We start from the raw sequence: 27,500 nt of genomic DNA, 5'->3' as shown, positions 1-27,500 counted from the left end.
ACGCTGAGGTTAATAGAACAAAGTGTCAGTCAGTGCAAGAGTCACACAGAGTATAACCTTCTGAGGTACAAGGTTGATCCACTTTACACCGGGTCGGCCTAATTACACTTCTACTTGGCCTAAGTCACTGTTGCATTGCAACCAATCGCAGGTCTTCATCCAAAGAGGAAATAAAGCAGGTTCAGTGTTGGCAGATGGCGGCGTGGGGCCGAGCCCTCGTCCTGTCCCTGTGGGCGGGGCTTAGGCAGGGACCCACGCTGCGCTCCGCCTCCTGGATTCGCCTTTTGAAGCGGTCCCGGTCCCGTGCCATCTCTTCCCACTGTCCTTTGCGTGACGCCTGGCGGGCGAAGGGCCAGGAGCGCATCACATGGACCTGGACCAGAGGAGAGAAGCTCACCTGGAATACAGAGAAACAAATCTGTTAAACACGGTCGTGACTCTAACAGTGATGTTCCGATGATGGAGTCACTACAGGGAGTCAATCTGCCTCTGACTGACTTATGACCTTTATAAAATGTTACACAATCTGAAGTTAAGCCTCAGAGGGTGAACCAGGACCTGGAGACCTGAGAACCCTCACACACACACACACACACACACAGACTCAGGACCTCATGAGCCGACCCTCACACTGTTTTTAGAGCTGTAACCCTCGAGTTCAACCACAGACTTTCCCAACCCTCCTCAGTTCTTCTCCTCTCTGTCCCATTGCTCTTCTGCCTGAGGCTTCATGATGATGTCACACAGAGAGGAGGGTCCAACAGAGTTTGCGACTCTGTGGCAACTTAAATTAGTCCGTGTGGAAGTGAAGTCTCTGCTGACTCGGAGTCACGTGACCCGCTTAGTCATGACAACACCCGCGGTTGCCAGACGACGGCACAACAAGTCGCCTGAACACAGCGTTCACTGTGTGGCCACACACACACACACACACACACACACACACACACACACACACACACACACACACACACACACACACACACACACACACACACACACACACACACACACACACACACAACAGATGAGTGGAGACTTGGTCAGCACCGAGTCTGAGTCCTCCTCCAGACATAAGAACATGACTCAGTGTATTTATAATGTTATGGAGCGGTGTTGAGCTCTGTCTGCTCTGTCACATCCTGTGTGTGTGTAAGTGCTGGGTGGTTGATCATAATCACCTTTCTCTGGTCGCCTCCTGCCTGATGTCTCTTGGTCTCTCTGGGAGCCGTCTCAGATGGACGGGCCGGTCTTCTCCAGGGCCGGAGTGTTTGGTCCCGGTGTGTGTGGCGCTTGATCCGTCGCTCTGGCAGAGCGGGTTTGGTGGGTGTGACTCTTGCGGGCGTCGCTGCGTGGGGGTTCGGGTCACGGGCGGGTGGGCTTTGTGTGGTTGCCGGGGAGCTTTGGAGATGGGCTCTAAAGTTGAGGGGGTGGTACGGGTCGTTGCTCTGGCAGAGGGACTTCCACAGATGCTCCTCCTCGTCGTCTTCAGACGGAGCGACGCTGCTCTCCCTCTCCTCTGTGTCTGTGTCTGACCTGGAGGAGGGGGCGGGGAGTGAGGCGTGCTGGGGCCTGAGGCTGTGAGGCGTTGTGGTCGTGGTTGTGTGAGGTGAGGCGCTGCTGAGCGTGGCGGCGGTGAAGCACATGGGGTTGTACGGATCTTCTGCACAGCTGAAGAACTCCCACAGCCTCTCGTTCTCCTCTTTGTCCAGGTCGGCGCTCGACCCGTCTGAGCTTCCCCAGCTGCTCTCGCTGTCAGAGCGACTGACCAGGGCGTTCAGGCCTCGAGGCCCGAGGAGGTCCTGGTCCGTCTTACTCACAGGGACGCCGTCGGTGTCGCTGCTGTCCCTCGCCTCGCTCTTACTTTTGCCCATGTTGGTGTTTGTTGAAATACAGGCAGAGAAGAAGAAGGGGTTGTACGGATCACTGGACTTGGACAGAGACTCCCACAGTGCTTTGCTCTCCTCGCTGTCGAACTCTACGATGTTCTGGTCTTCCTCGCTACTCCAGGTGAAGCTCCTCTCCTCTTCAGAAATGTCTTGATTGAAAACTTTGTCTTTCTCCGCAGCCGGGCCGTCGGTGCTCGACACAAAGATGTTCCAGTCGCCGGGGAAACCCATTTTCCAGTTGGATTGGTGACCGAGGAAGATGCCGTCGTCTTTGCCGCCTGTCCTGGAGACAAAGTCGTCCACCAGCCCGCAGCACAGGTCGTCAGCGCGCAGACTGGACAGCAGGGCCTCGGCGGTGGACGTCCCTGGGAAAGGGTCGCCGACTTCGCCGCAGAAATTCGAGAGGGGATTCGAACCGCCAACCATGACTCCGTTATCGCCGTCAAATAAGGAAGAGAACAGGAAGGACTCGGTGGGGTTTGTGGCCGTGGCCATGTTGATGTGCTGACCCGTCTCGTCTGTGATCCTCACGTGAACTTCAAACCTGAACATCTGGAAAACTAAACATCACAGACGGAGAGAGTCAAAACAACATTCAGCTTAGAGAGCAGGAAGGTTTCACTATGAGACACTGAGAGGAAACTGAAAATGGCAATGAACCTATCTCCTGTTGGACCTCTGAGGGCAACAGAGCAGCTAAATAATTTAAAACTAAAGTGAGTAAGTCCATCAGGAAAGCCGTTAAGCAACTTAAAAAAATAATTTGAACAAAGAACCCGAGAACCACAGTTCCTTACTAAACTAAAACGAATTTAATAAGGAATACTATGCTTTATATTTATGGGTTGAAAACTTCACAACGATGTAGCTTCATTTATACATTTTAAACTTTACCATATCTCAACCACAGAGCTCGTCTCGTCTCTTACATGGACATCAAACGTGACTCATGGTAAACACATACAGTGACTTCTTGTTATACTATTTCTTGTTACTCACAGGCATTTTAAAGGCGTCAGCACGAAACATGGGGAAGTACATTCACCGGCAGAACGCGATGTCAAAGTGCGAATACTGAGAATGCTACGCGACCGGAATATTTAGTGCTGATTAGGTCGCTTTTATCAACCCATTTCTCACTTTGCTTATCTGGTCATTGAACGCATTAAAACAGTTCAACGTTGTCACAGGGAACAAGGAAGCGAACAAGGACGCTATGAAGGAGCTGATAAGGAACCGAGGGAGATAGAGACTCGTACCTGACACGAAGGTGTAGTAAATGACCTGCACCAACAACCGGAGCTGTTCCCAAAGCACGGTCAACATCTGTTTGGTCCAAGGCAGAAGTGCCATTCCTCCGCTGCCGAACCTCTCCATCGCAGTCTGGTCCGCAGCCCTCACGGAGCCAACAACACTGGGAGCCATGTTTCCCTCCTTCACCTTCTCCGAGAACGACAAGAACGCTCCTCACGTATTCTGATATTCCTCGTCGAAAACCAACAGACTTCGCGTATTTGTCAGTGACGGGTATGCGGCGGGGTGTTGTCGCTTCATTTTCCGGGTGGTTGTGTTCCGATTTCGGTCTCCTTCGTCAAATGTTCGCGAGCGCTTTCTCCATTTTTTCTGTGTTGTTTCGTCTTAGTCGTTTGAGTGAAATGCGATGTCTGCCTGTTACAACACGAGCTTTAAAACAAACAGCCAGTGACGTCGTCCTGCGCTGTGATTGGACAAGGAGGCGCTCACTCAAATCACCGCCCGCCCCTTCGACACGGGCCACGCCCTCACGTTACGTGGAAAACGTGACGCGGAGAAAGTGCTCGTAATTTCCCAAACATGGGAAAGTTTCTTTGAGAGCTGACGTTCACTTTACTTGACTTTGAATGATTGATTAGCGAAAGTTGTGTTTTAAAAACAGAAAATGAAAAGCAATATATTTTTCCAAAAGGTACTTTTTTCTTTTAAAGGTACAATTTCACGTCACCATAATAATTTTCCAACCATAATTTAGTCAAAACAAATAAATGTTAAATGTTTAAATAAATAGCCAAGATTTCAAGTGTATGTACAAATAAATGACAACAGAATAATGTCCAATTTAATGTTGTGTTTATTTATCCAAAAGCAGAGTTTATGCCACCAGAGCAGAAGCTGTAGAGGACTCGCTGTAAACAGAGGGAGAGAGACAATTAGAGATGTGGTGTGTGTTTGGTTTGCTAACCACTGGGCAACCAACACTCCTTTTAAAGGTTTACACTAAGCAGTTAAGATTAAATGATTCTAAGCTCTACAAATAAATCGAGTACACAACAGGCAGGTCAGATGGTTTTCCAGACTCTTTGATGCGACTGTACGAAGGGGACTGGCAGAGGAGGCACAGCGTCGCCTCTCTGCTAATTTACCTCCAACATTTCTCTGGCACAACAGAAATATCCCAGCTCTTAAAAAAGGAAAGAGCCAGACAATGAATTGTGCATTTCCCATCCATGTATAAGCCTGGTACTATCTCTGATTTACAAAAGAGGAATTTTAGATGTAGCGTTGCATTTTACATATCGTAACTTCAAGTATTTCTAGTAAAATAGGAAATCTGCCCAGTTATCATGACAGGTGTTGCGTCACTTTCCAAAGCCTAACCCATACGTACTATTTCCAGTTGGGGGCCAGTACTCTCTTGGTCTTGTAGTAACGGGCCAGCCTGTGGATCCTGCTCTCGATGAGAATCAGGCGGAACTTAGCATCTTTGTCCTGCAGACAAAATACAACACGTTACAGGTGTGAAGTGTCCCAAATAGTGAAATGTGGGCGCTTAGCTTTGTTCAATAAGAACCCAGATGAACTGCATATACCAAGGACACATCAACTATTAACCCTCATTATCCTTAAGGCGGTACCCAGCAACAGGACCCGCTGGTGCAAAAGGTTGTTGGGGCTGATAACAGCTCATATCACACACACACACACTACCAGCCCAGTGAAAACAGCACAGGAAGACCAATTAAGCAAGCGGCTGCTGAGACCAGAATATTAAGAACAAACTGAATAACTGAAGCTTTGTCCTTATGTCTGTGCTGATTGTGTCACTGCTTACACATTAGTCACAACCAGCCAGGGCTAAAATAAAGAAATGCAGTCACAAGCTGAGAATGTGTAGAACTCTTCTGCCCTCTAGTGGCCAACAATTTCTAAGCACTTTTATATTGAAATTCAAGATCTAAAGCTCAATGAAACAAAAACATTGAATGTCCAATGACTTGTTTAGTACAATGTCAGCCTGCTGTCAGGTGAGACTCTTGTACCTTTCTGTTCCTCTCCAGATGCTTCCTGACAGCCACAGCTTTCTTGATAAGGTGGTAGAGATCCTCAGGCAGATCTGGGGCCAGACCCTTGGACTTCAGGATCCTCAGGATCTTGTTGCCAGTGACAAAACGCACCTGGGCCACACCATGAGAATCCCTCAGGATCACACCTGCAGAGGCACAGACGGCAACGTTCAGAATCCAACAGTGTAGTGACATCACTTTAATGTTAACAGTAGCTTCCATGTAGCAGAACACACTGGGCAGTCATTTTCCTGATTCATATGCCTATCAATTCAATCATAAGCCTCGTCTGCTGGCTGTGCTCCTTGGCCCCTCCAGCATGCAGTAGTGTACATGATGACCAAAATGAGCCAATAGGGGGCCAATAGCTTCACATGAATAGAATTCACTGACTTGCAATTACCATAGAATTATTCAGACTGCTACCAGCATGTGATTAACTCGTCTATATGACAGACTACAGGGCAGGAGCGATTTCTCCAGTTTCAATTTAAAAACCAAATGCTTTTGAAGTTAAATAAGTTGGAGAAATCTGTGAAAGTCTCCATTGTATAATAAGCCTATTTATGCTGTTGGCTGTCCCAGGCAGTAATCTTTCAAGTGAAGGGTCGTTGACTGAATAGGTATTTGAGCAGCAATACATGAAACAATTCAAGTTTACATCAGGTTGAGACATTCAATACTTTTAAGACATTTAAGAGGTCAGGCTGAAAATATACAGACTAGAAGTTAACAGTGGTCAGAAAATAGCAGTACATTTCTTTCCCACTAAAAAGTTAAATCAAGGCCTACAGTCTGGTAACTACACATGGGGCGTGATGGTATGAGGTCCTGCAGGGATCAGAGGTCCCTGGTCTGATTGCAGGCTCGTCCTAAAGAGCAGAAGTTTTCTTGAGGTTTAAGACACTGAAACCCAGCCTGCTCCTGGTGTGCAGGTTGGCTTGTTGGATGGTTTGCTGCTGCATTCAGAGTATGAATGAGTGAATGTGAGGTCGCTTTGATACTGTGGAAGTACGGTTCATTTACATGTTTTGTATTTATGCCATCTCTAGTCTGACATAACTGTTACATGTGTCAACAGTATATTAGTATATCATATTCAGGCATTTTGAGTTTAAAATGTGGATCATGACACTGCCACAGTGTTGTACAAACGGTTTCATAGCATTAATATAATTCACTGAGTCTAAACCTTAACATAAGTCTCAAACTATGAACTATGACTCCAGGTGGGTCTGAGTCTGGATAAAGCCACACTCACCGATCTGGGAAGGGGTCAGGCCCTTCTTGGCCAGCTTGAAGATCTGCTCTTTGACATCATCGGGTGTGAGCTTCAGCCACTGCAGAGAGAACAAAGTTTAGACACGAACAGAGCGACCACATGGACTCATCATGGCTGTGAGGAGCGGATCCTCGGTGTACTCACAGTGGGGACGCTGCGCCTGTAAGGCAGAGCTGACTGGGACAAGCCCTTTCTGTAGGGAGAGGAAAACACGGCCGGTTAGAAATGCAACACATCAGCAGGAAACAAATGAAGCAAAGTCGCCGACATGAATCAATACTGAACAACATGGACTGTTAGCATCTGAGAACTTGGGCCGACTGACGGCAGCTTCAAACGAGACAACTACACAATAAAATACTCCAATGTCAACTTCTTGCACTGCCATTAGTCTGACTATTCCTGTAACACGTATGAGACAGAATTGGCACATTCAAGCTGCGGATGTCAAGCAGAACGCTGGCAAAAGGAAACAAGAGCCAAGCGGCAAAGACGGTGCTAATGGCGGCTAATGCTAGCAGTGATGGCTGTCGAGACGACGGGGTGACTTTTCTTTATCAATTTTCAAGATTCACGCCGGGATTAAAGGACTGAATTCGACTGTCGGTCGTTTATAACGTGTTAAGAAGTAACATTGCACCGTTAAAGCTCGTTTTCCGTGGTTAAATAGTAACTTTATAAGAGAAAAGGCAAGATTACCCGGGAGCGTGCATGCGACCCATGATGGCGGTAGAGGAAGAGAGGCCGTACACGCGACGGAAAAGGTTCTTTTGCGCCTGCGTCGGAAATGACGTAAAGACGCACGATACGTTTTTTTACGTCGATGTACGTTCAGGTTACAAGCGGACTGTAAAAAAAAAAAAAACATGGAGCGGAAAATATGAAATACATTTAGATATGAATTGTAATTGTAATTGCGATTCATTTACGTCTTATAATTCCTTATTTACTTAAGTTTTTGATAACAATAAAACTCATATCATATAGAGTCCCATGCTGATTGTTTGCAAATCAGTCAATCATCAAACAAAAAAAAAAAAATTAAATTAAATGAAAAAAGAAAAGAAAGAAACAAGAAAAATGTATTTAAATGATTTAAATGTACAATACAAAAATAAATAAAATGAAATAAAATAAATCAGACAAAGAAATTTGAAGAGGAATTTTATCACTTTTCATTTAATTCAGTGTATTACAGTTTATAAGGTAAGGTTGGCAGGTCGTTCCAAAGTAAGGCCAGAGAGAGAGAAAATCAGAATGCCCCTTCAGTCTCTCCTCATTCTCTTCTTCCTTCTCCCATGACTCCCTTTTAACCCTTTCCTTGATCTTACACATCTCCTCCCCACCTCAGACTCCTGCTGAATGTCTTGCCACATGTTTGTGAATCTATGTAATATGACAAATGTGAAAGGTTTACCTTGTTTTGGTCATTTTTTCTGAGAGGCCCTAAAACACACCTACTGTAGTCCTTCTGATGAGCACTGGGGCGCAGCAGAGGTCTCTACCCCTCTGACATGATGTGTGTGTGAGAGGGTAAAGTGTGATGATTGATCATAAATCCAACAAAACACGATTTAACACAGATTTGTTCCAAAAACATTTAATGTGCTTTAGGAAAGAGGGATTACAGTACACACTGATCCATTCAGGTTAAAGGTAACCAATTAAGAATAAATAACTGGCCATGTTAATACAAACTCTGCTAGTTACAGTCATTAAAAGAGTGGATCAAGTCGTACTTATGCTGTGAGTGTTGCTCTTAGATCACTATTGTCTCGTAGATGTTCTCATTAATCAAAGAAATCCACATTAATTCATCTCAATTTCTTTATTAGACATCTTTAGATTGGTAGTTAGATAGAAGAGAGGAAGGCTTCCCATCTCCTGCTCAGGATCTTGTTCCCTTTTTGTAAAGTTGCCTCTGGTTTAAGTTGACGTTGCCTTTCCATCACTGATCCGAGTTCAGCCAGCCTGACATTCCATCACTATTCAGATTTATCTCACTATAAACATCAAATGAAGCTCAATCTGGACAGCAAAGGCAGTTGACCTTATTGCTAATCATTGACCCAGTGAACTCATGGTGGTTTCATCCCAGCTTCTGAAGGCACTGTGAATGAAAATGAGCCTCGTGTCCAGACCGCAGAAGATAAACTGTGCTTCTAATGTTCAAACTGTGCTTCTAAACCTGCTGAGGGAGAAACGGACCAGCTTACAGTGAGATCAGTGCGGTCAGGCAATTACAACCTCCGCATCCACAGCACCCACAAGAGCTTCTACAAAGCTTCTGATACAAATTCCTGTTAAGGTGTGAAAACAGTCAAGTAATGCCGTCGAAGAAAGACCAGGTAGCCTGTGCGTGTGTGCGTGCGTGTGCGTGTGCGTGTGTACGTGCGTGTGCGTGTGTGTGTGTGTGTGTGTGTGTGCGCGCTCCAAATCCACTGGTCCTAAAAACCCTCCACATGTCAGCCAGGCACCAGATGATGCTATGACATAGAAAGTCTTGTTTTCTTTAATAAGGCCAAGCCACATTGTTAATCAAACATGGATGAATAAGGCCGATGGTGAGCGGATGAATTCCTCATTCAGCTCAGAGGGGTTTGATCTGCCGTCCTTCTCGCTTGTTTGGCACATATGGGGAATCATAAGGTCACTATTGAGATCCTGGACTCGGGTTTGGAGGACAAAGACTTAACCCATTAATGACTGCAGTGAAAGCAGGAAACCCTGATGCCCCCTATTCGTCTATGTAGAAAAAAAAAACAATGAACATTTAAAAATCACCTCCCTTCTATTCCTTAAAAATAAATGTGTCAATCTATATATACTCTTCTGAAAGTAAGCCGTTTGGTCCTCTAATATCAAAATGTACAAAACATTACAGCTCTCGTTACAGTTTAGGAAAGAGAGACAAAATAAGTGGAGATTGTTTGTCACATAAACAATCTTTGATTAGTAAAAGAAGAGGAGAGGAATAGAAAAGGCTGGAGTGAAGGCGTCTGTCCGGCTCCCCTTAGAGGGCGTGGCCAGGGTCTGTCCGGCTCCCCTTAGAGGGCGTGGCCAGCGTCTGTCCTTTGAGGGCGTGGCCATATGGGAGGAACGTCATGACAGTTACAAGCAATGACATCAACGGGTTCACCCTTGTTCGGAGCTGGAAAGAAAGCCACACAGGAAGTTCTCTGCAGACTCAGGAAGCTCCCTAGCTCTTCAAATCATAACTCATGCACTTAGTGACATCGTTTAGTTTGTGTTTTTTTCAGCAAACCAGCAACTGCAATGTCAAGCAACAAAGCCAAACCTGGAGAGTAGTTGCTTATGCGAATGAAAGGTTGTACTTTACAACGTTTAATGTAATGAACACTGTCCATTTAGTCTATCTGAAGTGAAAATAGGCCTCTTGTTACTTCAAATGTCTCCGTTATGTTGATGACAGAAATCAGGAAGTCGAGAGAAATCATAGTCCGGCCCCGACCGCAGGCTCCTGCAGTCCGATCCACCACCTGAAAGCTGAGGTGACCTGTTTGTTTTTCAAGTATCTCCTGCTTTTCCTCCGTGTGATGTGAATGCAGCATTTCCCTGGAGGGGCGGAGTCGTTCCCACATTCGGGAGGAAGCAGGCGTGGGCTTAGAAGTAAGGGACGGCCGTGAGTTTGTACCACTTGACCGTCTCCTTGCTGAGGTCAAAGTCTTTGAGTCTGAGCGTGATGCCGCCCAGGTAGTAGTTCTCTCGCAGTGACTCGGCGCTGAGCACGCTCAGTTGCAGCTCCCGCAGGCCCAGGGTCTCCTTGCTGTAGCCACTGTATACCAGCTGAGGAGGAAGAGACCAGAGCACACATTTAAGTCTGTTTAACAACCTTAAGATGACAGGAAAAGCTAGAGTCTGTTATGGGTTCACAGACTTCTAGCGCTCTGACTTCATGTAAACAAACGTCATCCATGTCAGTATTTCCTCACCATCTCATTGAAAGTAGGATTCCTGGTTTTCCTGGAGATCTTTGTCTTGCGTTTGGACGTCTTGTGTGGATCTGGAAGCAGGTAGGTTTTCACATATGGGTTCGGATCTGTTCCTTCTTCAGAAACCTGATTTGGAGTAAAGCGTACAGATTCATTTAGGTACAGATTGAACAGTGTGTGACAGAGTAACAGTCATATTCTCATGGTTTTGTCATCGTCGGGCTCACCAGGTCCCGGATGTGCATGACCATGATGAAGAGCGTGCTGTTCCTGTAGGAGATGGAGAGCTTCACTTCCCCTTCCACCCGACCTGAGGTGGGACTGAGTGGCGGCTCTGCAGAGTCAAACACATTACATTCATGGAAGCACACAACTCAAACTAACAGCTTTAAATACCTCCTGTCCTGTTATCTACCTGGCTGTTTGGGCAGAGACTCGCCGTCTGTCTTGTCGTCCCGTGCAATCGGATGAAAGAAGGTGTAGACCAGGTCACACTAGAAAGACACAAGCGATCAATACAAGTGTTCTGATCTCCCATCGTCCCTGTAAGACTTATTATTGCTCTCCATGTTAAATAAACAGTACACAGACTGAAGTGGTTTGTACCTGGGTGACCTCTGTGGAGCTCCTCATCAGGTTGTGAACATAGTTGTTGAGCTCCAGCTTCCTCTTGGCTGCCACCTCTTTGATGTGGGTGCGACCCAGCACCATTTTGTTTTGGAAACTGGAGGGTAAGAGAAAGCAAAGGCCCGTTTAGTTTCACAGCCCAGGATGGGATCGGTCTCTCCTCCAGGCTGCAGGACTGAAGTGGAGTCAGGAGAAGGATCTTCCTCACCTGGGCAGCTTCCACAGGGGGAAGAGGATGGTGAGTTTGTTGTGGAGCTCCAGGAACTCATCGAAGGTGCGGAAGAGAAACTGGGGCTCATTCTGTCCATCCCTCAGGATCCTCAGCACATAGGTCTGCACGGCCGGGACAAAGAGGCAGAAGATCAAGAAACAGTCTTCACACACACACACACACACACACACACACACACACACACACACACACACACACACACACACACACACACACACACACACACACACACACACACACACACACACACACACACACACACACACACACACACACACACAAAGCAGTGCTGGGGTTGGGGTGGGGGGGCTCACATAGTGCTTATCAGGGTTGTATCTCTTCTGGAAGGAGAAGATGGAGGCGTGGACGATGCGGCCGTCCTGTTTCAGGGTGTACGTCCTCGGAGAGAAGGACAGGATGGGCTCGTCGTTGGCTGGAAGACCAGAGAATCGCAGCTGGGCGAGGTTGTGGATGAAGAAATTGAACTTGGTGGCCACACTGCCTAGACTGGACTCTATCAGCCTGGGGAGAGGAAGGAGAGAGAGGAGGGGAACAACAGGGCTTAAGCTCACTTAAACAGAAGGACATCTCTTCTCCAGACTGACAGATGTAGGGAGACCCGTTTGTTTACCTTGTGAAGAAGATGGTGGCCTCTGCGTCGGTGTCTTGGGGCTGCAGGGCGTCATAGACGTACTTCAGGTCCTGAGCGCCGGTCAGCTCGGGGAGGCCTGATGAGGTCATCTAGGACAGACACACACACACACACACACACAGTCTTGTATCATCATGGAACCAAACTGGGACCATTTTGTGGCAGTTTACTGTAATGAGAATAACAAGTGGACAAAATGGAGGAGAGCTAAAGTGCAACGAACTGCAGGAATCTGTAACAACAGCAGGAAGCGGCGCACTGCTCCACACGCAGACATTTCCAGGGCAACAGGGAAGCGTGTGGATTTATTAGGAAGAGGCAAGAGCTCTCACAGGTGCACAAACAAGGAGGCGACGAAGAAGAGGAAGAAGAAGATGAAGAGAGAACAGAGAACAGAAGCTCACTCACACACGGCGACACGTGGAATCTGGAGACTGATGTGTGTGTATAAATCACTGCAGTGTTAATGGATAACTCAGTGTGTGTGTGTGTGTGGATCTGTGTGTTGTGCCTCACCAGTGAGAGCAGGCTGAGGAAGAGGCCCGAGTGTTTGCGAATCAGGTTGTAAGCTTGGCAACACAAGTCCACGAAGAGCTGGAAGCGGCTGGTGGGACGCTCGCCCCCGTTGATGACGTACGCCATGTCAGAGGTCAGGACGAACGGAGCCCGGTCCCTGGAGAGGAAGGAGAAGGATGAAGGTCAGGGACAGAGGAGGGCACCAACAAAGAGAGGAGAGATATTAGGGAAGTGACTTAAACAGTGTGAAAATGCTACAAAGTCTCTGATTAGTTCATACATTGTCACACAAACAAAGAGAGGATGAAGAGCAGACCCAACCCGTACCTTTTAAAGCTGCCGAACATCTGGGCGTGGCCCAGGAACTTCCCAAAGTCGATGTGAAACATGTGACCGGTGGAGCGCAGCATGATGTTGTCATTGTGGCGGTCACAGATGCCCAGAACGTACGTGGCCACGCAGCATCCGGCACACGAGTAGATGAAGTTCTCTGAGGCCTGACGGGGGAAGAGGAGGAAGAGGAGGAAGAGAAGGGTGCAGTGATAAAGCATTAGAGGTGATTCAAGCGGGGGAATTATGGAAATGCTTTTGTATATAAGCCCGTTAAAGCATGTAACTATTAACAGGTTTATCCCTGTTGGTGCTTGAGCACAGGGTCAAACCGAAAGGGTCAGTCGAGCATAAGGTTTCATGATTATAGGGGTCAAAGGTCAGGCACTTCCACAACGGTTGTAAACTGTGAGAGGACATGAACTTTGTGCTTCTGGTGTTAAACATCACCGTCAGCAGAGTCAAAGGGAATGAAAGGTTGTCTTTCTACCCTAAACTCTTTTACACTGTAACATTGGACATCAGAAAATGGAAATTCACACGCGTGGCTGAAGCTCAAAGGTCAAATTTGCATCGTGTGTGTCGTCCTACAAGACTGGACTCCATCCCTTTCTACTTAAGAAACATGTTCATGTTTACGGCCGTGTGTGTGTGTGTGTGTGTGTGTGTGTGTGTGTGTGTGTGTGTGTGTGTGTGTGTGTGTGTGTGTGTGTGTGTGTGTGTGTGTGTGTGTTTGTGTGTGTGAGTGAGTGAGTGAGTGAGTGAGTGTGTGTGAGTGTGTGTGTGTGTGTGTGTGTGTGTGTGTGTGTGTGTGTGTGTGTGTGTGTGTGTGTGTGTGTGTGTGTGTGTGTGTGTGTGTGTACCTTGTCGTACTCGTCCTCAGCTGGGTTGTACTTGCGAAGCCACTCAGCCAGCGGTTTGTCCTTGAAGGATCCGGTGACGCCGTACTCCACCTGGATCTTTCTCAGGGTGTCGGAGGACGGCACCAGCTCAACCATGCCTGGAACACACACACACACATGCATACACACTGCTCAGCTCTGTGAGGGAGGATCCGAGTATGTGTGTGACTCAGTCGTTGCTTTATGTACTTGTAGGCCTTCTGTTTGTATTGTTAAGGTTGACCGATGAAGACGAGGGCCAGCGTTCTCCTCTCACCTTTGTCTTTGCCAGTAGAGATACATTTGAAGTTGACGATGCGGAGGTCCAGACCCTCCTGCAGCCAGATGCGGTCCATCACACGGATCATCTGAAGGGCCAGCATGTCCTGACGCAGGTCTTCACCCACCTGACACGCAGACAGACGGACAGAAGGACAAATGACACAACAATACACTGAACTTTTCATTTCATCTGTAGGACTTCACTTCTGCCACCAGGGGGCGCAGGGTTGAACTGTAAGCCATGTAAACAACAGGTCCAATCTACCTGATGAGCTCAGCTCCCCAGTGTGAACTAATGGACTGCCACTGTGTGTGCATGCGTGTGATGTGTGGTGTGTCTGTGTGTGTGTGTGTGTGTGTGTGTGTGTGTGTGTGTCTGTGTGTGTGTGTGTCTGTGTTCATACCTTGAACATCACATTGATCTCTTCTCCCAGTGGATCAGCGTTGACCAGGGCCAGCTTCAGTGGAACTGCGTTGGAGTTGAAGAAGGAGCAGGCCTATACACACACACACACACACACACACACACACACACACACACACACACACACACAGACATACACCTTAATACTCCATCTGATAAGTTGCAGCTGCATCTCACCTGTGTTGTTCCTTTATCTCCCTAGCTGTACACTTTGTTCTCACAGGTGATGTTTACAGATGTCAGATCTTTACATGCGTCTCTATTCAGTGGATGAATGCACACTGATGTGGCAGGAAGTACCTCCTCCATTAAATGTTATTAGGGTTTACATTTAATTCCTGGCTGAAGCTTCACAGCCTCTAACCCAGAGCCTGTTGGTGCGGTGCTGCAGTCTGAGCCTTCATGCAGGATCTTAGGGGGCCTCTCTTTTAGTAAACAGCCTGAACATTTGCATGAGAGATTTCAGAACATATACAGCACATACATGTGTTTTACATTTAGGAGAAGCTGCAGTTGTAATGAGCTCCTTTCCTGAGCAGCTTCAGCCAGAAGTCTGATGCTTTTTTGAAACGTTTCAGCAGAGGATCCTGCTCTCTGTGGGTTTGTGTTTGTGTAGACCCAACCATCATAGTTTTAACTGTGATGACTGATTCCACCAGTAAGGACGAGTGTGTGTGTGGGTGTGTGTTACCTTGACGTTCAGCTCCTTGGCCACCAGACTGGGGCTGAGAGGGAGTCTGCAGCTGTTTCTCTGGAAGAAGTTCTGGACATTTTCAAGGCCTTCCTGCAATGCCACCTGGATACACACAGACACACACATTCATATTAGCACACACACCACAGTCTTATTACCCCCTACTTTTCACATCTATGATCAAGGAATTTCTCTCTCTCTCTCACACACACACACACACACACACACACACACACACACACACACACACACACACACACACACACACACACACACACACACACACACACACACACACACACACACACACACACACACACACACACACACACCTGTCGAGCGGACCCTCCAGCCTGCCGGACCCTCTCGGCCACAGCTCCCAGCAGTGTGACCAGGTGCGTCTGTTTCTCCAGCTCCGCTCTCAGCCGGCCGCCGCACAGACACAGCAGGGCGCCCAGCACCCGCTCGTAACGCCAGCCCCAGGCCGGATCCTGCACTGCATCCCTCAGAAGCCTGCAGCCGTCACACACACACACACCAAATCACTTAATAAGGACGCTTTCACCCATAACTGCTCCTAGTTGTCATCCCTCCTGACTCACCAGTAGAGGTAGTGGGCGATGTTGATGTTGCCCAGCGCTCTGGACAGAAGGAAAAGGACGAGCGCGTTCTTTAGGTGACACTCAAACTTCAACGCCTGGGAGCAGATGGAGGAGAGAGAGAGAGAAGTGGTGAGTGACATGAATGAGTGACAGACGGGTTGATTGATTACAGGAGAAAGTGTGTTTTCTGTTTGTGTATGACTGGATGAGTGTGAGAGGGTGAATGTGCCGGAGAGGAAGTGAGTCCCAGTAACCACACATCAGAAGAAGTGAGTGTGTGTACGTGTGTGTGTGTGTAGCTGTACCTGTACTAGTTGAGGCAGGTAGTCGGCCAGCTCATCGTCACTACTCTTTGCGATCCAACTAACAGCCACAGTTCTCACCTCTGTATCTGCAAATCTAAACACACACACACACACACACGCCTAAACAAAGAGTATCAAGCAGGCAACAACACGTCAGGTTGCTGTCAAAGCAGTCAGACTTTGCTGATCCATAAATCTGCAGGGCCTGATGTGCACAGGCCCGGTTCTGTTCCCCGTGCGTACTTAGAGTCGAGCAGCTCCAGGGCGGTGACGGGGGGCAGCGGGGGCCAGTGGTGCAGCAGGGAGTGGATCCGAGCCATGCTGGCCCAGTCCCAGCTGGGCGCGCTGGCCAGCACCTTAGGGAGGCTGCTGGGGTGGTCCTTCCTACAGTGCATGTGGTGGTCCCACAGGAGCTGGTGATCGGGCCGCTTCAGCCTGAGGAGAGAGAGGAGGAGACGGGTGAGAGGGGCTGGATGGAAGGAAGGATAGGATGGAAGGGAACCCTCCTTTCTTTGGAGCTAAATGTTGACTGGACTCCAGATGAGGAGTTTACTTGGCAGGACCCGCAGTAACGATCAAAACAGAGGAGGACTCAGTAGCTGCAGACAAATATTTCAGGTTGAAATGTACGTGAGGTAGATGGCCTGGGGGCGTGGCTTATCTTTCAGAGGCGCAGGTGGTCGTGTGACTGGAATGTGAGCAGGAAAAGTGAACAAACAAAGACATTCTGTCCCCTCGGGTACACTCAGGGTGAATCTGAACCTGGATCCAGTGGAATGTTTGGAACCTTTGCTGGGTAAATAAGCTGTGTTCATATCATGACATTGGCAGCTCCGACACACAGCTGAGTCATAGCAGGAAACTAAGCATCTGGGGCTAATCCGATATTCCCTCATCTTGCTTCCTTGTTTGTGCTTTAATCTTTAAAGTTTAGAGTGCAGGCGCTGAGCCTGGTTGTGGATATGTTGATGTCTTCACCTCACACACGGCCTCACGTCCTCACGTCCTCTGAATTCAGGGGAACATCAACATTTCCTCTGACTTCAGGGAGGACGTGTCCCTGAAGAACCATACCTGTGGTTTGGAATGTTTGAATCCATTTACTCCAAACTGCTCACATGCATCAATGCCACAAGGTTTTAGACTCAAGGTCCGGGGAAAAAAAGGACTCAATCCAAAACCAATGTGCATTAATAAATGAGAATAGAGAATTTCTCCTCCTGGGTTTAATAAAACATCTGTGTGTTGTATGTTGTTCATGGTATCATGCATGACGTCGTCCTTTAACCCAGACATTCCAGCACGGTTTAAATCGACGGAAGAGAGCATTGGGAGAGAAAGCAGACTTGCAGGGCAGCGTGAAGCCAGTGAGAGGCCGATGAGTGAGCGCTCTGTGCTGAAGTGCTGGGTGAGACTCATGGAGGTTTGGCAGAGGTTTGTCCGGCAGGCAGCAGCCTGGAGGCGTGAGAGAGCGTGGAGCTGTGGCGTGAGCAGCTGGGCCAGAGCAGACAACATACAGGCGTTTATGGGGGAAGTGAGGCTGGCAGGCGGTGGCATCACTTCCTACAGCTACAGGGTCTGACAGGTTGTGGGTGGTCTGAGAGGGGGGAAGCCAACAAAGAGCCACAGGAGATCGATTTAACTGGAGCTTCTGTTCCCATGGACCCGTTTGTAAATAGAGAAACCTCAGTCTGCACAGTTTCCACCATATCACTATAAAAGGATAGAAGAGACATTTCAGACGGCTGAATCTGAAAACCATAAAGGTTGAATCCACTTCCTGTGAAGCCGTCTCACGTCCTGTCTGACGCAGGTGCGAGTGCTCCGCGTTATCAGGTTCTCACGACAAAGCAACGCTGTGTTCACACACCAAACTAGGACACACTGGAGAGAAAGACCTGAGTCACACCGAGTTAAACTCCTGCTCAGAGACGGAGAGGCAACATGAGCATCCAGAGGAACCCTGGACTCCTTTATCCACATAAAGATAGATGGGACAACAACATGTTTATGATTTTAATGACATTGTAACTGCTGCAGATGGATAATGAGTTGGTGAACTCTGTGGTCACTCCCTTACCCGAAGGTGGAGGCTCGGCTGCAGATCTTCTCCAGTTTGCGTCTCAGGTCAGGGTCCAGCTCCTCCAGGGCGTGCTGCTCCGGGCTGGGGGCCTCTCTGGGTCCCACATACATCACATCCAGGGCTGAGCTGGGGAAGTCCACCTGCAGGTCAGAAGCACAACAGGAGGGGGATGTCTCAGTAAATACACCTTCATCATCATCATCATCACATACAGCAGACGAGCAGAGCCCCTGCCCACCTGGAGTATGATCCTCTGGGCAGCCGCTCTCCTGCGGCTTCCTCCAGCACCAGCAGTGGCAGCAGCAGCAGCAGCCTGGGGAGACGTACAGAGACACAGCAGCCGGCTGTCCCTGGCAAGCTTCCTGCAACACACACACACACACACACACACACACACACATACATACAGGTGAGTAACATAATGAAAAACACACCCAGATAAATCCTGAGACCCTCTGAGCTCCTCCCTGATGTCCCCAGACTGTACTGATGCATGTATGTGTTGTTTTGTTGGGACAGCTTTCAAAATCTACTAAATGTCTGCATTCCTGCTTTGTTAGGAGTTCTTTTCCATCTTATTCTGGGAGAATCACTCTGGATCTCTCTGCGTGTGCTGAGGGAACACACTCAGTGAATGATGTGAATGTGTGAAATGTGGAACACTTCATTCCAGCAGAGTGAGCTGAGGGTAAACGTCACTGATTCATTCATCAAATCACTTCAACCTGCTGGTCTGGAAAAAAAACATCTGTCCAACTAAGTGATCTTCCAGAGGTTTGCTGAAATCTCACGAGTTCAGCGTCTGTGAACCCGAGCCTCTCTGCTCACCGTCTGAAGTCAAAGAGCGCCATAGAGACTTTGCCCAGCAGCTCTGGAGGTTTCCTCTGCTTGTTGGAGTCTGGGGAGCCGCTGGCGCTCTGATTCAGGACCCCGAACAGAGACAGGCTCAGTATGGACTCCAGAGGGAGGATGGCCACCGCGATGGGGAAGTTGATCCTGGGAACGGGCAAGAAGGAGAGGGTTAGGAAAACAAGACGGCACAGGACAAAGAGCATCTGGTCACATGGTACCAAGAGGGAAAAGGGACAATGCTCTGTAAGGAGAGGAGAGGAAAGGAGGGGAGAGGAGAGGAGAGGAGAGGAGAGTAGAGGAGAAGAAAGCAGAAGAAAGGAGGAGAGGAGAGCAAAGCAAAGTTGAGGAAAGGAAGAGAGGAGAGGAAAGGAAACAGAAGGAAGGAGGAGAGGAGAGCAAAGTTGAGGAGAGGAAAGTGGAAGAAAGGAGGAGAGGAGCGCAAAGTTGAGGAGAGGAAAGTGGAAGAAAGGAGAGGAAAGGAGGAGAGGAATACAAAATTGAGGAAATGAGGAGAGGAGAGGAAAGCAAAGAGGAGAGGAGAGGAAAGTTGAGGAGAGGAAAGTGCAAGAAAGGAGGAGAGGAGAGGAAAGCAAAGTTGAGGAAAGGAGGAGAGGAGAGGAAAGCAATAGGAAGGCCCAATAAGAGGAGACAAAAGGCCAGGTCAACAGGATAAGAGGAGGACACGATGTTCACTTACATCTCGTCCCACTTGATGTGGTAGAAGAAGTTCTTGTAGGTCCCGACTCTCTTTGACTGCACCGGTTTAAACAGGCTCTTGCCATTGTGTGTGAGGGCGCACATCAGGTAGTACTTCTCATAGCTGAAACAGAAGAGGAAGAGAAGCTCAGAGTGACTTCAGTGGTGTAATAAAGTCTGAAGGGATGAGTGGCGTCCGGTATTTACTGGAGTGGTTTCATTTACAGATCCTACATATGGGGAGATGATGTCAGTAACATCTTTTCCCTCCTCCATCGCCGAGTGCCATCTGTGCTGGCGGCTCCACGCTGCCTCAATATGCTGGCAGCGCCGTGGCCGTGGCAACCGCCGGGGCTCCAGATGGAGGACACACGAGCCACAACAACGACAAACACTCAGACACTCGTTACGCCGCCGCTCGTGTTACGCCACCGCTCCAACAGCTCCGCCTCGTCAGCGTGCCGAGGCCCGGAGCGCTACTCGCCCGTGTCCCTCTGGCTCGCTGTAGTGATGAGCTAAATATGTTTAGGAGGTGTGGAATGCTGCAGAAATGCTGGCCGCCGGCTCAGAATAGAAGCCGGAGGAGGAAATAGGCCTGTTATTAAGCAGCTCCTCTCGCTTCACGAGGGCCTCACTGCTCAACCAGAAGACGACCAAGGACGGCACTGCAGCCCGTCTGAATCGGCCGTCCTCTCACGGCCCTAAGCTATTTGAAACTGCCATTTGTTTCAGACCGTAATCTGTGATAGAAGGTGAAGTAAACGCTGTGCAGGAGCTTTTTTCACCCGATAAAAATGATCAAAGTCTCTGTTCCAGGACCCGAGCAGGGGCCGAGCAGCGTGCGGAGGGTTTGTGTGCAGAAGTGCAGCGCTCGCGGTCACTGAGGCACGACGGCCCTGAGAACGGAAAATGTGCCTCAGCTCAGTTCCAGACACGCACTTAGGAGATAAAGTCGGGGTGAAACCGGACACCGGTTGTGGAAAAACAAGACAGTGGTTTAGTGACAGCAGGTCCCAGGAGAGTGAGGAGTAACGTTTCACCATCACAGACAGGAGATCAGAGCAGATTCAGCTCAGGTTCTACTTCATTACTGTTTATCTGTGTTCCTATAACTTAGAAACAGAGGACATTTTGTACAGAATTGGTGAAAATAGAGTCAAAATCGAAAATGCGAGTGCCTCCCAGAGCCGCTACGTGCAGCAGGAAGTCTTTATCTTTGGTTCCATCGTGCTCTATTATCTGAGCGTGTGTGTGTGTGTGTGGGAGGCAGTAACACTGAGGCAGTGGGAGAGGATGAAAGAACAAATGCATGGATAAAGATCTTAATTACACCGTAGGCAAATGATAGGGAGGGGGAACCAAGTGTGAAGGTTTGGAGAGAGGGGACGGATGTGGTAACATGCAGCAGAACGCTCAGCTGTGAGAGAGAGAGACACAGAGAGAGACACACACACACACACACACACACACACACACACACTCACAAACAAGGGGCCTACTACTACTACTGGCTCTGCTGTCTTCATTCTGTATTTACCTGTTGATCCAATTGGGTGGGATGCCGTGCAGGGCGAACAGGGTGAACTGGAGGTGGTCGGTGGTGCCAGAGGCCTCTTTGCTGCTCCTGGCCTCGGCGGCGTCCCCGTCGGCGGGCCGGCTGGAGGCGGTGGAGCTGTAGGAGGAGGACGGGGGGCAGAAGGAGCGCAGGTACAGCTTGGCCTGGTCGTAGACGGCGGTTGTGAGCAGGGACATGCACTCCTCCACGGGCCCAGAGTGACCTGTGAGGGTGAGAGGTCAAGGTCAGAGAGGGGGGCGGGGGGCGGATAGTGAAGATGGTGGGCGGGACTTAACTCACCATTCGATGCTCCACCAGATGACGTGGACCCGACCTGTAACATATTTCAGACTTATTGATACATCCATCCGTGTGTGTGTATGTGTGTGTGTGTCTTCATGTGTGTGTGTGTGTGTGTGTGTGTGTGTTGAGGGCCCACCTCAGGCGAGCGTGTCCTGGGCAGATTGACGGAGCGTTTCAGCCTCTTCACAGCCTCGGTGATGGGCTGCGTCTCCACCTCGTCCAGGGCACAGCACAGGTTCTTCACCGTCTGCACCACCCGATCCACCGTCTTGTACTGGGTGCTCTGCATACACACACACACACACACACACAGAGCGCGGTTCGGTGTGTTGTACATAACTCTGTACCTGCTCACACCAGCCTGTTGTGCGCTGGGTTTCTTTATGATCTGTACTTTTTGTGTTCAGTTTGTTTTAACAATCTCCTACAAAGACACTGTGCAGCAGCATGAGGCCATTGTTTGACTGAAGAACAAACACACGGAGCAGAGGCCCTTTGTAAGAAAGATACAACTAACAATTCATCCAAAAAAAGAGAGAATCCAGAATTGGAGCTTACATAAACACACTTGTGCTGTACGTTCACTCTGAGCTCTGCTGTGCCTCACTCAAGTTAAACTGGATGCTATCACAAGTTTAAAGTTGGAGAAGCCCCGCCCCCCCATTCCCCCGCCCCCCGCCTTAATTCAGTCTGTATTAGATTACTCCACAACTGCTCAGGCAGGTTGGAAAAACAGATGTGCCATTTCTAGAAAGCAAACCCTCCAGGAATCCCCCGGCCCACTCGCACTACTGTGTGAAGAATTTGATGGGACACACACACACACACACAGGAGGAACAAGGAGCTAGGAAATACCGGGGGTGATGTTCTCTCTCACACACACACACACACACACACACACACACACACACACACACACACACACACACACACACACACACACACACACACACACACACACACACACACACACACACACACACACACACACACACACACACACACACACACACACACACACACACACACACACACACACACACGTTACCTCATTCTGTAGGCAGATGTTGACTTGGTTGTGATATCCCTCCAGGTAGTCGGCCAGGCCTTGTCTGGAGGAGGAGGAGGACAGAGAGAAATGGAGACACGTGACCTCGTCTGTGGTTATCAGTGCAGAGAAGATCAGGGCGGAGCTGAAGCAGGTTCATATCAGTTAATGCAGGCTTGTCCATCAGCTTGTTAATACTTTAGGGAGGAAAACGAGGAGACAGCGAGTAAAAGTGAAGGCAACAACTTCTCTTTCCTCTTCCAGAGCTCCGTACCTGGTGAGGTTCTCCTTAAAGGGCCTCTCCACCTGGCCCAGGTGCTTCTCCAACTCTACGTGAGAGCCGTCATCTTCTGCCTGAGCACAGAGAGCAAAGATTTATCAACAAAGTGGCCAAACTTTACTGCTTGAGTCCATAAACATGTGCTGTTAAAGGTCTCTGCCAACATTTCAGACAGTGGGAAAAGTGTAACATGCTCATGAATAACACAGAGAAGAGGATAGAGGATTTAATACATGGAATCTTTAACAATAAGGAGCTTCATCCTATAAATAATGTGTCTCCTGGGCCATGGTAGAGATTTGTGGACGTCTGTGCCTGTGCTGTGTCTCCAGAGCTCTCAAAGGCCCGAAGATTTACTCTGCATGCACTCAGTACAGAACACATACACACATAAATAATGAGCCCATTAAAACAACAACAAAAGCACCAAAAAAAATCAATATGATGAAAGATGCAACAGAGGAAGATGAATGTCGGCGGTGGCGGAGCGGGGGGACTCACTCTGCGTCCCAGGTCCCTCCTCATGGTGGAGTGAGACAGGAGCTGCAGGCGGATCTCGCTCTCCCACTTCCTGCAGTTCTGGACGTACTCATGGCTGCCCAGGCTGTGTTTACTGAGGCACAAGGGCACAGAGTCACACACTTTAATCTGTCATCTGCTGTGTGGAAAATACTGCAGTTTATGGAACTTTGAAGGTTTTGATGCACTGGCCCTTTAAGTCCTGGCATGGGAGGAAGTGTTCACATGCAGCCAAGATTAGTGGCAAAGAATTTCCACGGTAGGAGAAGTGGGCGAGGAGCGAGATAAAGAAACATCCGCTCGGCCTCGGTGCAAGTGTAGACGAGTGTCGACCCCAAGATGGAGAGAAAGGAAGAAAGACACAGGAAGACATGAGAGGGAGAGACAGAGAGAGGGAGAGGGAGAGGGAGAGAGAGAGAGAAAGAGAGACAGAGAGAGGGAGAGGGAGAGAGAAAGAGAGAGAGACAGAGAGAGGGAGAGGGAGAGGGAGAGAGAGAGACAGAGAGAGGGAGAGGGAGAGAGAAAGAGAGACAGAGAGAGGGAGAGGGAGAGGGAGAGAGAGACAGAGAGAGAGACAGACAGAGGGAGAGGAAGAGAGAAAGAGAGACAGAGAGAGAGACAGAGAGAGGGAGAGAGAAAGAGAGACAGAGAGAGGGAGAGGGAGAGGGAGAGAGAGACAGAGAGAGAGACAGAGAGAGAGACAGAGAGAGGGAGAGGGAGAGAGAAAGAGAGACAGAGAGAGGGAGAGACAGAGAGAGGGAGAGGGAGAGAGAAAGAGCAGCAGGCAAGCATCTTGGGGTCTTGTGGTTGTGTTTACTTTACAGTCTGGCAGTATTTGTATGTTTATTTGAGAATCATATAAAGCGATGTAAACACACACACACACACACACACACACACACACACACACGTCGTGTTTCTCTGTGTACTCACTTCTGCAGCACTTCCTCCTGCCCACAGACCTTCAGCAGGTAGCTGGAAAAGTCCACCTGGTCCAGATCGTCGTGGACCCAGCAGAGGGTCTGGCTGATCAACAACTCTACGGGGGAGCTCACTGGAGAGGGGGGAGGGGAAGGAGGGATGGGGTGAAGAGAGAGGGAGGCAGGGTCAGGAGGAGAGAGAGGGAGAGGGAGAGATTAATGGGCATAAAATGAGCAATGTGAAAGAGAAGGGAAGGAGGAGAGAAGGAGACAGATATGAGAGACTGAACCATACGACACATCTCAACTACACCCACCAGATAAGATCTGCTGGGTCAGCAGTTTGTAAAGGAATCACTCCATTCTGTGTGGTGAAGTTAGGAATGTGTTGGGTCTCCTCTCACTGACTGGTACAGAAACACGTTCACTGATGGGGGAACTGAACTTGCAACCTTTCATTTGTAGGAGTTTCTCATCACCATCCAGTCACACTGTGAAAGGCTCACGCTTCATTCAAACCTGTATCTGAATCAAAGGGATGACCTTTGGCTTATTGCGTAACATTAAGAGGGTGGATTTGAGGTCACCCTCAGGTGTTTGTGTACCTTTCTGTATCCGTCTGTGTCCGGCTGCTTCTACAGACGTCTAAGCTTACTGATACGCAAACACAGGTGCACAGATACAAAGACAGATACACACACTTAAGGAGCTCCATTTCAGGCAAAGCACACACACACACACACACAGGTTATTGGCTAGACAGTCAAATAGACACACACACACGGAGGGAGACCACCCCTGGCTCCAGTAATAACAAGCCTCCACCCTTCAGAGGAATGGAGGTCTTTCCTTACAGCTTACACCAACTAGCCTTGGGTTTACCATGGCGCGTGTGTGTGTGTGTGTGTGTGTGTGTGTGTGTGTGGTGGAGGTCGGGGCTTTACATGGGGTGGAGTTTCTCATAAAAAAGCAATTATAGTAGCCACACCTGGCTTTGGCAGCGCTCTGAGGCAGGGATGGGAGATCCCAGTGTGTCGGTTCTGCAGACAGGAGGGATCACACATGTGGAGGGGACGCTCCACACAAACACACACATGTAGAGGGGACGCTCCACACAAACACACACATGTGGAGGGGACGCTCCACACAAACACACACATGTAGAGGGGACGCTCCACACAAACACACACATGTGGAGGGGACGCTCCACACAAACACACACCGATGTGGACCAGGAGGAAGAATGCTAAACGACCCCAATTCCTTAGCTAACACTTAATTTGGATGTGGGTCTCTCGTCCAATAAGGTGGCAGCGTGGCATGGGGTGTGTATGTGTGTACACTCTCGCCAGCTGTTGCATCAAATCCCCGCGCTAACTGCTGTAGCCGTTACAAAGTTCACCTTTGATTGTAACTCTCTGACATGGCTCCAGTGTGTAATCCTGTAGTTTCATCTTAAGCTCCTCCTTCACACAAACATGAAGTAGTAAACTTTGTCCACAGAAGCTCAGCAGCGACTGGTTTCCTTTTCTCCCTCCAACTTTATCTCTGCACCATCTTGTCTCCATCAATCTCTCCTTCTACAGTTTCAATTGATGTCTTTTCCCCCCATTCTTCCTTTTTTCCTCCCTCCTTCCCTCCTCTCCTCTCCTTTGTTTTCCGTTTTGCTCTCTCAATCGTCCCATCTGCCCTCCTCGGCCCACAGTATGTGAGGAATCCCCTGAAGCGTCGTTGTTCACGGCCAAGGCCTGGAAGAATCAGACCTCTTTTCTCTCTCCCCCCCCCCCCTCCCCCCCCACACACACACACACACTCTAGACAATGGGGAAAGGCAGAATCCCACTGGTGGCACTGGTGTCAAGCTGGCCAACACATTTCATGCTAATTAGCTGAAAAGCTGCCAAAAATAAGATGTGAAGTAGGAGTAAGTCACCTACGCTGAAGAACAACAGTCAAAGAGAGAACTGTTTGTGATACTGAGTGAATTTAACTGAAGGGAGAAGAAGAGAGCGAGATATAGAAGCAACAAGGAGGAGGAGGAGGAGGAGGAGGTGTAGGACAGAGAGGAGAGCAGAATGTTTCTTAGGTATCATTTTAGTGAGTAAATGGCGGTGGAGGAGGAAGAGATGATAGAATGGAGCGGGGGGGAAGGAGATATGATAAGTGGGAGAGCAAGAGTGAGGGGGAGAGACGGGGAAAAAGAGAGAGAATGTAAACAGAGCGCGCAGGAGAGCATATGGGCGAGAGATGGAGAGAGAGATGGAGAATGTGTGCGCTCATTCCTCTCCTCCATATCTGTCTTCTGTCCCTGCTCTGAGCTGAACTGAGGCCCTTTGTCCCCCACAGCACAGGAATCCAAACACCCTAACTATGTGGGTCAACACGCTGCCGACAACACAGGAAGTGGACCGGGGGGGGGGGAAAGCAAACTAGATATAACACGAGATGAAGGAGGAAGTCCACGAGTCCACGAGTCGCTGGGAAGTGGAAGTAACAGAGGGGCAATGAAGAGTTAATGAGGGGAAGCAAGGGAAGTGTGATTAGGAAGTAATGCAAGGAAAAGAAGGAAATAAAAGTCCTGAGAGGTTCCACACACACACACACACACACACACACACACACACACACACACACACACACACACACACACACACACACACACACACACACACACACACACACACACACACACACACACACACACACACACACACACACACACACACACACACACACACACACACACACACACACACACACACACACACAGCATCCTTATGAGGTCCAGACAGACAATAGTGAAATTTGTTTGGAGTATTATTTGTCACAAACAGAAATAACTGCGAGTGAGTGAGTGAGTGTGTGTGTGTGTGTGTGTGTGTGTGTGTGTGTGTGTGTGTCTTGAACATCAAGAAGAAAGAACTCCACAAACACTCCTCTTTTGCCAAACATGGTCAGAGGGCACAGACCTATAGTTGAGAGCAAAAGGAATGTAACGCACTTCCCACATCAGGGAAAAAAGACAAATATAGTGTGTGCGTGTGCGTGTGTTTGTGTGTGTGTGTGTGTGTGTGTGTGTGAAGGAGTCTGGCAGCTGTGAGCACCGTTTCCTCCTTCACTCTTATCTGCAATCTGAGCCGCTCACTGTTAAAAGCAAAGTGCTACGGTTTGCCAGAATAGTAAATGTGATGATGATGATGATGATGAGGCTCTCTGTGCTTCCTCCTCTCACCTGTCCGTTCTGCTTTGAGTAA

The 27,500-nt window shown here is 48.9% G+C and overlaps 3 protein-coding genes and 1 non-coding gene across 5 annotated transcripts in view; all 4 read right to left on the bottom strand.

The window, feature by feature from the left end:
• Nucleotides 1–3,566, bottom strand: part of LOC143016838 (uncharacterized) — a 3,982-nt gene extending 416 nt beyond the window's left edge. The window contains exons 1-3 of the mRNA XM_076171372.1: nt 3,149–3,566; nt 1,182–2,449; nt 1–397 (exon numbers count right to left, since the gene is read on the bottom strand). The exon at nt 1–397 is cut by the window's left edge and continues 416 nt beyond it. Coding sequence (XP_076027487.1) covers nt 182–397; nt 1,182–2,449; nt 3,149–3,314 — 1,650 coding nt within the window. The 5' untranslated portion in view covers nt 3,315–3,566 and the 3' untranslated portion in view covers nt 1–181. The remainder of the gene's footprint in view (nt 398–1,181; nt 2,450–3,148) is intronic.
• A 412-nt stretch (nt 3,567–3,978) lies between these two features.
• On the bottom strand, nt 3,979–7,270 carry rps13 (ribosomal protein S13). The gene is made up of 6 exons (XM_076171384.1): nt 7,191–7,270; nt 6,636–6,684; nt 6,471–6,549; nt 5,186–5,355; nt 4,534–4,634; nt 3,979–4,051 (listed from the first exon to the last, which is right to left on the bottom strand). The coding sequence occupies exons 1-6, from the start codon at nt 7,211–7,213 to the stop codon at nt 4,018–4,020; spliced, it is 456 nt and encodes a 151-aa protein (XP_076027499.1). The 5' UTR covers nt 7,214–7,270; the 3' UTR covers nt 3,979–4,017.
• Nucleotides 4,233–4,363, bottom strand: LOC142990891 (small nucleolar RNA SNORA19). Its single transcript, XR_012960851.1, has one exon. It is a non-coding gene; the product is annotated as a small nucleolar RNA SNORA19 (small nucleolar RNA).
• Nucleotides 7,271–8,304: 1,034 nt separating the features above from the next.
• Nucleotides 8,305–27,500, bottom strand: part of pik3c2a (phosphatidylinositol-4-phosphate 3-kinase, catalytic subunit type 2 alpha) — a 34,966-nt gene continuing 15,770 nt past the window's right edge. For both annotated transcript variants that reach the window (XM_076140759.1, XM_076140760.1), the window contains exons 5-33: nt 24,260–24,380; nt 23,309–23,420; nt 22,802–22,881; nt 22,528–22,591; nt 21,615–21,761; nt 21,476–21,509; nt 21,158–21,398; nt 19,622–19,744; nt 18,901–19,068; nt 18,311–18,434; nt 18,070–18,212; nt 16,233–16,424; nt 15,990–16,083; nt 15,685–15,779; nt 15,415–15,595; nt 15,080–15,184; nt 14,369–14,461; nt 13,960–14,089; nt 13,665–13,801; nt 12,799–12,968; nt 12,472–12,628; nt 11,935–12,044; nt 11,618–11,825; nt 11,280–11,404; nt 11,051–11,168; nt 10,860–10,938; nt 10,672–10,778; nt 10,445–10,570; nt 8,305–10,298 (exon numbers count right to left, since the gene is read on the bottom strand). In XM_076140759.1, coding sequence (XP_075996874.1) covers nt 10,116–10,298; nt 10,445–10,570; nt 10,672–10,778; nt 10,860–10,938; nt 11,051–11,168; nt 11,280–11,404; nt 11,618–11,825; nt 11,935–12,044; nt 12,472–12,628; nt 12,799–12,968; nt 13,665–13,801; nt 13,960–14,089; nt 14,369–14,461; nt 15,080–15,184; nt 15,415–15,595; nt 15,685–15,779; nt 15,990–16,083; nt 16,233–16,424; nt 18,070–18,212; nt 18,311–18,434; nt 18,901–19,068; nt 19,622–19,744; nt 21,158–21,398; nt 21,476–21,509; nt 21,615–21,761; nt 22,528–22,591; nt 22,802–22,881; nt 23,309–23,420; nt 24,260–24,380 — 3,767 coding nt within the window. In that variant the 3' untranslated portion in view covers nt 8,305–10,115. The remainder of the gene's footprint in view (nt 10,299–10,444; nt 10,571–10,671; nt 10,779–10,859; nt 10,939–11,050; nt 11,169–11,279; nt 11,405–11,617; nt 11,826–11,934; nt 12,045–12,471; nt 12,629–12,798; nt 12,969–13,664; nt 13,802–13,959; nt 14,090–14,368; nt 14,462–15,079; nt 15,185–15,414; nt 15,596–15,684; nt 15,780–15,989; nt 16,084–16,232; nt 16,425–18,069; nt 18,213–18,310; nt 18,435–18,900; nt 19,069–19,621; nt 19,745–21,157; nt 21,399–21,475; nt 21,510–21,614; nt 21,762–22,527; nt 22,592–22,801; nt 22,882–23,308; nt 23,421–24,259; nt 24,381–27,500) is intronic.

This window comes from Genypterus blacodes, unplaced genomic scaffold (genome assembly GCF_046128005.1).
Source record: "Genypterus blacodes isolate CSIRO-AG114 ecotype Tasmania unplaced genomic scaffold, CSIRO-AGI_Gbla_v1 ptg000015l_1, whole genome shotgun sequence".
Lineage (NCBI taxonomy): Eukaryota > Metazoa > Chordata > Actinopteri > Ophidiiformes > Ophidiidae > Genypterus > Genypterus blacodes.
Note: the sequence above shows the minus strand (reverse complement) of the source record. Positions and strands in the feature narration are given on the sequence as shown.

Bases quoted from the DNA above. Each gene is read 5' to 3' on its own strand.
- rps13 (XM_076171384.1), bottom strand. From the start codon at position 7,213: ATGGGTCGCATGCACGCTCCCGG. The intron at 6,685-7,190 runs GTAATCTTGCCT...CTCTCCCTACAG, and splicing joins GGTCGCATGCACGCTCCCGG to AAAGGGCTTGTCCCAGTCAG. The intron at 5,356-6,470 runs GTGAGTGTGGCT...GTGCCTCTGCAG, and splicing joins CCTGACCCCTTCCCAGATCG to GTGTGATCCTGAGGGATTCT.